General features: G+C 35.7%; 1 protein-coding gene across 2 annotated transcripts in view; it reads left to right on the top strand.

Moving 5' to 3' along the window:
* LOC123310680 (serine/threonine-protein phosphatase 2A regulatory subunit B'' subunit beta) overlaps nucleotides 1–13,026 on the top strand; it is a 73,541-nt gene that overhangs the window by 23,603 nt on the left and 36,912 nt on the right. For both annotated transcript variants that reach the window (XM_044894273.1, XM_044894272.1), the window contains exon 3: nucleotides 7,046–7,352. In XM_044894273.1, coding sequence (XP_044750208.1) covers nucleotides 7,046–7,352 — 307 coding nt within the window. The remainder of the gene's footprint in view (nucleotides 1–7,045; nucleotides 7,353–13,026) is intronic.

Raw genomic sequence — 13,026 nt, 5'->3', positions numbered from 1 at the left:
GAAAACACAATTTATTTGCATAAATAATGAGTGAAGAAAGAGGAGAATTTCTCTCACCAGTAAAAGTAGATAAGAGTGTTTATTTTATATCCACGTTCATGACCTTCTTTCAATTCGGAATAGATATTCCTCGAAGAATATTTTGGGAGGAGTAGGTGTGCCTTTTTCTCGATAAAGAATCTCAACCCCTAACAGTGAAACTCAAGAAATGAAAATAAGCTGTTCAGCCTAGCTGATAATATCTAAACATCAATGATGATTGAATAATCCTATGTAGTTTTGGAGCCTTAATCAATCTTCTCCATCAGCCAATGAAGACTAATCAGAAGATTATGACAAAAATTTTGAATAAGACGCCTAAAAATCCTAAAAACTATTCTTTCATTGCCTGAAGAAAGAGTCTAATATAGGCTCCGAAGTGTTACATTAATCCATAAGTTTCAATATTATTTGCTACACAATATCATTTCCAAGTGTTTTGTTCAGCAACTGTTTCTAGAAATTTTTTCAAATTCTTATTAAAGCAGTATTGGTGCCTACTGAGTATTTGATTTTTATGTGAGAGATTTGGTATTGCCTTTTGCCTTCAATTCCAGCTTCCAACAACAAACGATAATGTTCAATTTACGATTAATTTGAATATGTAGATCCTCTTTGAAAAAAAAATGGCCAATGAATTATTCAAACCAAATGAAAACTGAATATGTAACATAGTTACAAGTTTCAGATATGTATTTGAAATATTCGAATAATAATTCGAAAATCTTAATTCAAAGATAACGGAAATTTTGAAAATATTTTAATACTATTCCCAGTATGTTCTACAAAATCACCTAGTTTTTCATTACCTTTTTTATTTTTTTAAATTTTTTGTTTCATTATTACGCAACTCGGAACTCTGAAGGAATTGACTGTAGAACTTTAAGCACACAAGTAATACCAGTGTCAATTTATATAATATAACCAGCAGATCAGAATATCCACCTTTTGCCTCAAAAAACCATATTGAAATGAATTTAATGAATTCCGAGGCCAAAAACACTACTCTTCGCTATCGAAGAGTTAAATCGGTACTATACCCACCCCTGTCTATGATCGTCAATGACGATAAACGTAGATGTTTACATTTGCATTTGGTTAAGGCCAAAAATCTCAAAGTTCTGAAGCTTTTTTTTACTTATTTCCGATCCGGCTCCTGGGACAGGAGTATTTGTTGTGCACGCTCCGGTTATTCGTCTTTTGTTTGACATTTTTCACGGCCCTCAATATGCAGCGGTTCGCTGACTGATCAGATAATTTTTCCCTCTATCGCTCCCACTCAGTGCTTGCGAAATTAGAATACAGGGTGACAATTTGAAAACTTGCCAGTCCAATTATGTCACGACAAGGATGATTTCAGAGAAAATGCCAGAACAGGTCAATATCTATTCGTAGAAAGAGATCGGTTTACAATTTTGCTCAAAATATGTCCCTCTTCCTTTGAAAATTGACCTCTTTCGGCTTTTTCTTTGAAAACATCCTTGTCGAGACATATTTGGCCTGCCAAGTTTTCAAATTGTCACCCTGTATACCAATGATAATTTTCGTCGATTTTTCAGCTTTTGCTTCTACCGAGTGAGTCTTTGACTCTTACAAATATTATATTTCAAAAGTAGATTCTTGAGGTCAAAAGAAACACTTGATTTCTTCACCATTTTTTCCAAGTCGCCTCGGTTTGGAAGATACAGGATGTTGAAAAACCATAAATGTTATTTATTGTTCCATCTCACAAACGGCTTCATCGCATGAAATGAATTTCGGAATATACTTTTTAATTTTTTTGATGAATCTTTTTCGAATACAAGATGTCACTCACGTCTTCCAGTTTTCTCATTATGACCATTACGTACCATAAAAACACAAAAAATTCAAAGAACCCAACTCTTGCAAATAATTTGGATGCCTTCTAATAAATATTTGGACGTTTTGTAAAATTAAAGGATTTTTCATATTTTCTCGTATAATGCGCCGTTTTCGAGTAATTCGATGTTCAAAAAAAAGAAGTATGTGTGAAATTTGAAAAAATGGATACTTTGGCTGAATACAACCCTTTGAAAGATCCACAGATGTGTAGTGCACAGATATAGATATGTATATAGTTCTGAAGGAAATTTTGTTTTTCCAGAGGTGGCAAAGCTCATTATGAAAATTCAAAATGGCTATATCTCTTTATCAGGGCCGAATCGGAACAAATGGTATAGGAAAAAAGTGTTTCTTTTGACCTCAAGAATGTACTGTTAAAATATTTGTACGAGTCGAAGACTCATCCTGTATAGTGAGTAAACCATTTTTCGATAGAATTGCGTATTGATCTAACGGTATTTTATTGAACTCGACCGGTTAGAAGAGGTTATAAGACTATTGTTCAACCTTCGGCAACTTTAATCCATAGAAAGTGACAGTGTTGCATGCCATCAAAACTTTCCATAAATCTCGACGACTTCCGATGACGAAACTTAATGATTTCCATTTTCATCAAGTCACGTCACGCCTGTAAAAATGCATTCGAACGTTCGCTGGTCGCGAAGTTGAGCATGCTAGTAGGTTCCGAATTGATGGCCATGCAAAATAGCGGTCAGAAAACTTTCGTTGATCAAACGTGAAATTACTTATTTATAGTCGATAAGCGTAGGGACAACCATATCCCACTCGTCCATCTACGGATTTGAATAAATTATGTCGGTTTCCTACGTGCATTCCATCATTTGTCCACGACGATACGAATGGGATAAAATCTACGACAACGATAGTGGTAACTTTCTCAAAATAGATATGCACCTGTATCCATCTGTGAGGAGTAACTTATTGCCTTTGCCGTCAGAATTGCCAGAGCCGAGGCCAGAGCAAATCGAAAATACCAAGCTGAGAAGTGCTGTGAAAGTTTTCCCACCATAATACAATGTACACACTTAATTTGACCAAGGATTATTCGTCAGGTGCTGGATGGCTTAGTTCCAAGCACACAACTCGACCTATATTTGGGGAGCCCAAGAAGTAAATTCGGGATTTACTCGACCGTGTCGGATCTTTCACCTGTAGAGTACCTCTACCTAAAATAAGGGGAATGGGGAATTCTCCTCAATTTGGGATATCACAGCATCGGCAAGTTCACACTGAATAATGAGTTTCATGCATGAATTTTTCAAATGCACCGCGGAAACTACTCAAAATCATTCTTCAGGTATGAGGTTTTGAAATTTGAATCGCTTCGTTTCTAGTTCTAGTCAACAGCGCCTACTAGAAAATAGAAAGAACAATGGCTTGTTTATAAAATAACAGCTGTTAATTTACAGCCATCATAAGGCCAGCCTCAACATCAACCGGCCATAAAAATCCCATAAAATTTTACGACTTTCCTCGTTCCTCGCAGCCATCTGTGTCTATCTCATCAAGATAGTGTATTTGTTCTCCTTTATTATTTCAGTCGATGTTGCCAACTTATGTAATAGAAACGAAACGCCTTAAATTTTAAATGACCAGTTTTATTTTTCATTTTCAGGTACTTAAAATAATTTTTTTTGGGAAGCGTTTGAAATGGTTATTTCAAAATGTTGCGTTTTAAGGATATTTCATGAAAAATACATAATTTTCGTCAGAAAGGGTATTCCCCATTGTCTAGGACAATAGGGGACAATAGCCTGTCGGAATAGTAAAAAAAAAACGATCATTTTACATACTCGAGAATAACGGGAAACATATAATCTGACAGTTTAAGTAAGCCGAAACCATAAAAATTGGCCATAAAGGTTACAAAAATCAGTTTTTTTGAATTATCTCCTCTGCTGTGCTTCAAATTGTTTTCGTATTCATTATAAAAGTTGTAGAACATAACATTTTCTACAAATTTTGTCTGAAGCAATTTTTTCTACGTTTGAATGTTTTTGAGATATATTGCGATGAATGCTCAGATTAGTGTTCATTAAACTGTGTTTCAACCGTTTCTACATTGACCTTGGCCTTCCGCATGTGTGGCTAAGCTCCTCGCTCCTATCACCCTCTAGCTCGAAAACGGTTAAGGGTATGAAAAATTGCTTCAGACAAAAGTTGATCATATTATCTACAACCTTCATAATGAATACAGAAACGATTAGGTACGGGAAGGGGGATATTGAAAAAAATGCCTTGTTATCATTTTCAAACTGTCAGATTAAGGAAACCCCGCCTGATTAGTGTCAGATAAATGGGTCAACAGGTACAAGTAACGAGACAAGTAACGATTTTTTTGTATTTTCAAAGGACCGCTGCCTGTGACCTTGCGTCACGTCCGAACTGTCAGTCCCTTGTCTGACGCTCGAAAAATTTTTTTTTTACCATTTTAAACTTTTCCGTACGTCCAGCCCCACCACGCAAAGTGTTAAATTAACATGAATTTATTATCAGAGACACGTAGGCCATAATAAATACAGTATCTCAATCTGACATGCTCGAGTAAATACACCTGACGATTTTTTCTTACATCTTTGTGAACTTGCAGACGCTTTCCCACCGCTGAGAGTGCATCATAGAATTTTTTTTTTCTTTCTACCATCTAATTTTCAAAATCCACTAGGTCTCCACGACGCTCGAGTAAATACCGATTTAGCATCGTCGGCTCCCCAACTATAGGGAAGTAACAAGCTCAGTAAATTGTTACCGAGTATTGCAGTCTGCTTTGTTATTTTCGTCATGACCACTCGACAATGAACGTATTTTTACCAGAAAGCCAGACAACCAAAAAAATAATGTTTTTTTTTCTGAAGAGCATTCATTTTCAGAACCATTTCCTGTACAACCTCCGCTCGAGTGGAGATGTCCATCTCGGAAGAATGTAACAGACGGTCCAAAAATATGTGTTTATTTCGGATCGAAACGACCTAGTTCCAACCGTGTTCTAGCCGAGGTTTGTTTACATGGCGTCGCACGTTATTTTATACATATTTATTAATTTATCCGCATTTCGTATATCGCAATAAAATCTTTTGTTAAAAAAATGGAGAACCCTCTAAAGAAAAGTTCTTCTCACTTATGGTTCACGCTTGAGATGCAATAAATGAATATTGCAAAGTGCCTTATGAAAAGTGAGGTTATATACAACGTTTATCAGTGTTTGACAGTTGGAGAGAATTACAAATACGTGTGATTCGTGCATACTTTTTGGGTGGAATGTACATAATAATTGTGGAGCCGACGATGCTGAGTCGGGATTTACTCGAGCGTCGCAGAGACCTAGTGGATGTTGAAGATAAGATGGTAGAAAGAAAAAAAGGTTCTGTGTTGTATGTACTTTTATGGGTGGAGAAAGCACCAAGATGTAAAAAGCAAATCGTCAGGTGTAGATACTCGAGCGTGTCAGATTAAGATACTGTATATGCCTCACGTCTCTCTGATAACAAATTCATGTTAATCTGACAGTTTACGTGGTGGGGCTGGCCGTACGGAAAAGTTGAAAACGGTAAAAACATTTTTCGAGCGAGTCAGATTTTCAGAGGATATGTTAATTGGACGTAGAGGAAGCTACTTTTCAAGAGACTGACAATTCGGACGTGACGCAAGGTCACAGCGGTCCTTTGAAAATGCGAAAAAATCGTTGCTGGTACATACTCAACCATGTCAGATTTTCATACAGGTGGTTAATCTGGGTTTTACAAAAGTTTTAACCCTTTAATCTGACACTAATCAGAGGGAGTTTTCTTAGTCTGACAGTTTGAAGATGATATCAAAGAATATCTCGCTTCCTGTACCTCTAATCGTTTCTGTATTAATTATGAAAGTTGTAGATAATAAAATTCTATACAACTTTTGTCTGAAGTAATTTTACATAATCTCAACCGTTTTCGAGTTAGAGGACGATAAGTGCGAGGAGCTTAGCCGCACATGCGAAAGACCAAGGTCAATGTAAAAACCCAGTATAATAGACATTCAACGCCATATGTATCTAGAAAACGTTCAAACGTAGAAAAAATTGCTTTGGACAAAATTTGTAGAAATATTTGAAGCCCAGGAGGGGAGATAATTCGAAAAAACTGATTTTTTGTTTTGGTGGTGATTATATTTTTTCCGTTATTCTTCAATCATTAGCTTCAAAATAAATAAAAAAGCCACGGATCTTGAGAATGTACACGTGACTTTTTTTTTTTAATTTAGCGCCCTCCCAAACATTTTCGTCACGCTTAAATTGTCATATTGAGAGAATATATACTTTTCAACATGTAATTAATCACATAGATCTTAATTTGACACGCTCGAGTATGTACAATGAACAATTTTTTTTACTATTCTGATAGGTTGCCCTAGACAATTCCCTCTAAATACAGGTCTAATTTTTGGTAGAGGTGCTCTACAGGGTCCAAGGTATCTCTTCCTACATTAATCTGACACGCTCGAGTAAATCCCGAATTTCCCTCTTGGGCTCCCCAACTATAACTGTAGATAAAGAAGACAAGGCTGAGATGAGTAAGGTGGGGTCAAAAAAAAATCGTTAGGTATTGATAACATCTTCTTGAAGGTGATGCTTAGCGTCTGCTTCAATGTTTTTTGGTTATGTATCATTGGGATTCGAAAATTATTTCAATCAATCCAATCGACAATTTTTCGATTTGGAGATTTTTGCTTTATTATGATTATGATTACCAGAGTGATTACCTGACGATTCACGATGCACTCAATCATTGGTTTAGATCACTGCAATCAGTTTATCTGGCAGAAATTTAGGTTCCCAGTTTTGCGAATTCGGTTAAAAAATGCACAATCAATAATATTTGATAAGTAATTATAACGAGGTTTTTTATCAATTTTATGTTGATCTTGAAAACAACTCTGAAACATAAAAAGCTTTGGAATTTATAATTCACCATTTGGAACTCTATTTGCAACATCGGTAATGTTCGAGACGTTCAGTGAATAAAATATGATCTGAAGAACTCCACTGAACCCATGCTTTGATAAAATATATTCTTTTTTGCGATTGAAATTTCACTTCAATATGAAAAACTTGTACCGATCTAATTGTTAATCATCTTCCTTCCAGCTCCATGTTGAAGCCGCAACCACCTACGAAGCCGTCGATAGACCTGCTGGCGCAGGCGCCCAACATGGACAACAATCGTCTGGAGAAGCTGGTCAAGAATTTCGTGGTGGAAGATAAGGCCCGTTTGGCGGCAGCCAGGGGAAAAGCGATGCCTTCCAGCATACAGTACGCCCTTCAGAAATTCGAAAAGGGTGCCGCCTCGCAACAACAGGAGTCGAACTTTCCGAAGAAGTCTCCCGTTAGGACGAACGGCACTGGAACTATCATAGTGACTGCCAGTACTACGAGTACCAGTTCGCCTGTACAGGTTGGTGTTGAAATGATTAAGTTTAGTTTTTAACATGCAAGCAACACGTTCAGATTGTACTTAGTGATTTATTTTTGTTGAATCTGTATCTGTAGATATCTATGGGGGTGTGGATAAAATGCTATTCTCTTGTCCATTGAAAGTTTCCATAATGAGTAGCTTAGATTTGTCTGAGAGATTAATTTTTGCCTTCAAAATTTTGGCTTTTTTAATTTTGACCTGCTTATCATCTTCTATAAATAAAAATGTAGTCCTGTTTTCAGGTGTAATGTTTTGACGTAAAAACGGCTGAACCGCTTTTATTCATTTACTATTTGCAACCTTCCCCATACTTTGTATGAGGTTCAAACCGAAGAAGAATTCGGAAAAGTTTTCTGGGAAACATAAAATATCGAGAAAACTAGACGAAATTTAAATTTTGCGCGTATATGTTAGGTGGGTAGTCTACTCTCCACGGACAAGTAATTGATACTTGCTGGCGATTAACAGTTGACAAATGAACTAAAACATCACGATCTCAATATTGATTTAAAGTTCTCAAAGTTCAACATTTTGGTTATCAGTCAATTCATTATTGTGTGTCTGAGTGATTTGTGATCACTGATCAGCTTATTAATATTAAATACGATATACATCGGGATTGTGCTTTGCACTTTCCTGTTCAGTTTAAATTTCGGCTAGACGGTTGGTTCTGTAAGTTACATTTACGTTGGAAAGACAGTGTTCTGCAATTTCCAGTGCAACTTGCATTGGCCTTTAGAAGAAATAATGAAATAAATCGCGTGTGTGTATAGTATTATTGCCGAAAATCCACAAGGTCAACTATATGTAGTATGTTCTTGAGAGAACAAACCCTCAACTTTATTTGTTTAAGCAACAGACAGATCGAAAAATTTTGTTTTACAGGCACTGCAATGTAAAGTCGACTTACTTAAATTTTAATGGATTTTCCTGCGACTGGGCGAAAATGCTTTTCTGATGAGGGTAGTAATTGCAGATCAACAACACAATTGAGTTTCTCTGGAATAAAGTATCTCTTTTTATTGTTCAAACATACAAACATAGGTAATACACCAATATTTCTTTTAGAAATCGATATAAGTTATTCGCCTCCTGTTCCTGTCTTAAACAATCAACAAAAGGATTCTATACCAACGCTCGACAGAGAGCGGTGCGATTCTGAAGAAATATAATTTCTTTACATAGAAATAAAAAATATTCCACTGTTGTAACTTAGGGGAGACCGGGAATAGTTGACGAGGTTTTGGCTGAAAGGTTTCTTTTTTAATTTCTTTGGAGTATACAGGGTGATTCATAACTATTGGGACATAGGCTAAGGCCAGATTGTTTGGACCAAAATATGGCGATAGGACCAAATATACCTCAATAAAATATTGCTGTGGAAAAAGACAGAGGGCGTTAAAGTTGTCCTTTATTAAAAGAATAAGAAAAGGCATAGAAGTCGGAGGAGGCCACTTAGAACATTAAATTCAAGTTTATTCTTTTTATGTTACATTGTTTTTAATTATGCTTTATCATCGAAATAAATAAATAAAATAAATAAATCGTTACTTCAAATCCCCTTCCGATGCTCTGAACTGTTCAATTGTGTTCTTCTTAAAAACAGATGAAAAAATATACAGTGAAATTATTAGCAAAAAACGAAGAAAAAAAATTCAACTTTAACTCCCCTTATCTTTTTTCACAGCAATATTTTATTGAGCTATATTTGGTCCTATCGCCATATTTTGGTCCAAACAATCTGCCCTTAGCTTATGTCCCAATCGTTATGAATCACCCTGTATTAATTCAAAAACAGGTTGACTTGATAGATTTTCTATTTAGCCTTGGGAAAAAGCTCCAAAAAGCACGTTATTCGTGATGGCATAGAGTGCAGGCCAGTTCTTGTATAATTAAAAAAACTGGTCAATCTACCCCATGCCTGAGGTAGGTTCTGAAACTTGAACCTTTACACGCACTTTTTTATGCAAAATCCACTGACGAGCTCAAAATATGTTTTCATTTCGAATCATTAGGTGAACTTTCATTTTTTTAAATGCAAACTTTTATTGAATTTGTTATTTTTGAATTGGAACGAAATCTTTTGTCAGTAGATTTTACGTATGAAAGTGCCTAAGAAGGTTCGAGTTTCAGATCTGTAACTTCGAAGACAAAAAGTTATGAAAACTTTTCGGAATTGTCAAAATGTCCATATTTGTTTATAACTCTAAATCTAAAAATAATAGGCCGATTCTGTTTTCAGATTTGCATTAGTCAAGAAAAAAGAGCTCGAGAATGTGTGATCCGTTTCCTTCTAACTGCTATAGTTTTCGAGATCCCCTCAGTAGACAACGAATTTTGCCCATCCTGTATTTGGATCGTTTCATTCAAAGAAAAAGTCGTTAGGAAATTAAAATTTTCGAAAAAATTCATTGGTAGTGGCATATTCAGGTGAACGCTTCCATTATTGGATTTTTTAAACATTTGACATAACATCAAAAAGTTTGTGAACCCCTTTAACTTCTTTACAAACATGCAGGCTTCCGCTATGAAGAAAGAAACGTTCTTTAGGTCTTGTTTGCTTTGGCATTCTGGCTAATTACTCATATTGGTAATTTCCTAATGGAAAAACGTAATAGTACATAATTCGGATGCGCTCCTCGACCGTGAAGGACGATCTTATTTGCTCCACGTGAACCCGAACGCGAATCGTTCCTTTGCATGCCTGATGACGAATGCTTCAATCCTTGTTTAAGCTATGACGTTTCCGGGATGGAAAAATTGCGATGATAGATCATAAAGGGTTTCTCTTAACCCTTGAAGGGTCTTCGGACTGATGACATCGATGCAAGTGTCGGATTTCCAGGGATAATTGGCATGCAGAGGGTGATTGATATTGGAATTGATTCGTTAAGTCGTTTTAATTCAGTTGCCGATATGTATGTGACTCACTATCATCAATATACAAGGTGATTCATTGGTAAAAATAGAGGATCTATCTCTCTTTATAATCAGGATACAGAGTGTTTTACTGATTATGCCAATATCTTTAAATAACTTTCGAACCACTCTATATATTTCAATGATATTTGGTACCTACTTTTCTTCTCCGCAACGACTAGTCTTTATTGACATAGTAACAATTTTCTTCAGGTCCGGCCTAGAAAAAACTGATAAATAAGTTTAAACCTATAGAAAACAGCCTGTACATCAAACTTCCTTATATTTGATCTTATATTCGAGAAAAGGAGAAAAAACTAAAAGCTACAAGGTATTTCTCGTATTTCCGCAGGAGATTTACTCAATAAACCTAGTCGAAGCTGAATTTTCAAACAAGACAGTGACCAAAATTTTATAAAACACAATTATTTTATTCGGTATCATGTAATTTTCCTGATTTTATTGAATCTTCAGCCTCTCATCATTATTTGTGCCACAAACTTGAAACTCAAGAAATGAACAAGTTGTTATTTGGATTAATCTGTGATAATTTCAAGTAATTTTTCCACTGAAAACGATATATCATTTATTTATTAGATATTATAAGAACTTTTATTGGTAGTTTTTCATATTTCTGACCCAAAAAATTCAATTAAATGGATGAAACCAATAAATGCCGAATGAAATTCAATTTTTTACTGTATTTTACGAAAAATACCTTGTTTCCGGTTTTTTCTGCTATTTTCGAATATCCTATCAAATTTAAGGGATTTTGTTATACACAGTGTTTTTTCAATATGAACTAGTTGTTGCGAAGAATAAACGCATCAAATATCATCAACATATATACAGGGTCTTTGACTTCTGTCTTTTTGTTGAAAGAAACCCTTTTTTTCTTTAACTTATTTTTCGGTGCGATCTTGATAAAAAGATATAGCCATTTTGAGTTTTTATAATGAGCTGTGCTTTGAAAAAACAAAATTGCCCTCAGAATATCTAGCTAAATCTGTGGCACTACACATGTCTGGATAAACAGAGTAGTATTCAGCCAAAGTACCCAATCTTTCAAATTTCACAGATACATCAAACATCATATTACTCGAAAACGGCGTATTGCGAGTAAATATGAAGAATACAAAACGTTCAAATATTCATTAGATAGCATCCAACTTAGTTCCAAGAGTTGGGTTCTTTGAAGTTTTGGTATTTTTATGGTACCTACGTAGTGGTCATAAAGAGAAAACTGGAAGACCTGGGTGATATCTTGTGTTCGAAAAAGATTAATCAAATGGATGAAAAACTATATGCCGATATTCATTTCATTCGATATAACCGTTTGTGAGACATTTTTGTATGGTTTTTCAGCAGCCTGTATCTTTTAAACCGAGCCGATGCGGAAAGAATGGTAAAGGAAGAAAGTGTTTCTTTTGACCTCAAGAATCTACCGTTGAAATATTTGTACGATTCAAAGTCTCAGCCTGTACAGGATGGTTCAAAAGTTGTGGATAACTGAAGGAATTGACAAAATCAATAAAACACTCTGTATCTTGATTATAAAGAGAGATAGACCCTTTGAATATATATGTAGGTTTATCCAAATAACCTCCACGTCCTCTATCTACCCTTAGCTTTCACCCATTCACCAACGGATCACCTTGTATATTATGTTTATGTACCTACTCCTTGAATATTTCGGAACAGAACGTTTTCCCTCGATTGAAAAACGACGAACCCTGACACGGAACACTTTGATCTACAAATAGTAGCAGTACAAAAACCAATCTTATAAGTGGTAATGGGCGTGTAACCCTTCTAATCGTGAAAAATCGCCAGTTGTATAACGTCAGAAAAGATCAAGGTTCATTTCAATGTTATCAAGAATGCCCTCGATACGTACCAAAGCTAATTTGATTAATATCTATGGTTTCATTATTATCTATGGTGTCGATGCAGGTCCCTGTTACCGGCGCTTCTGGCTTCGTTCAATCGTTCATAATTTCGATTATCAAGGTTGCCCTGTCCAGCGAAACGAATTATGCAGATAACGTAGGACCGGTGGGTTAATGGATTAATTACCGTAATCATACGGACGATAAATTGTTATTTTCGCGGGGAATATTGAATTAAAACTATGATACACATAATGAACCTTGTCAGGAGGAAATCCTACGTTATTATATTCGCGCATGACGTACTAGGGGAGAGTTCCTTTGAATTGGACGGCCCATGAACCGGACGCTACAATTTTTTAAAACACTCGATGGTGATTTGGCATCCTTTACGTAAATCCCATTTTCGCAACAAGGCGCGAGCCACAGGGTCAGCCATTTTACAAGAGATCTCGATCGATATTGCGAAAATGGGATTTACGTATGGGATGCTAAATTGCTATCGAGTGTAGTAGAAAACTGTAGCGTCCGGTTCATGGGCTGTCCAGTTCATAGGAACTCTCCCTTATTGTTTGTTTTGTGTAATGTGAACTTCTGTTCCACCTATTGACATTCTCCCCAATTATCAGACATGGTAATATTCATTTCCTATATGTTTAACTTCAGAATAAACTTCGTGTTTAATGTTTATCTGTCTAGCGTGGTTTCGAGATCGAAGAACTGTAGAAGGTCGAATTCGCCTTCTTCAGATAATTGTAGTATATAGATACTATTTTTATTGACGTGAAATTTTTGGACATGGAAAATTTATTGTAGGATTTATTAGACCATATCCATCATTCTGC

Source organism: Coccinella septempunctata, chromosome 4 (genome assembly GCF_907165205.1).
Source record: "Coccinella septempunctata chromosome 4, icCocSept1.1, whole genome shotgun sequence".
NCBI lineage: Eukaryota > Metazoa > Arthropoda > Insecta > Coleoptera > Coccinellidae > Coccinella > Coccinella septempunctata.
The sequence above is the reverse complement of the archived record's forward strand: the minus strand, read 5'-3'. Positions and strand labels throughout refer to the sequence as shown.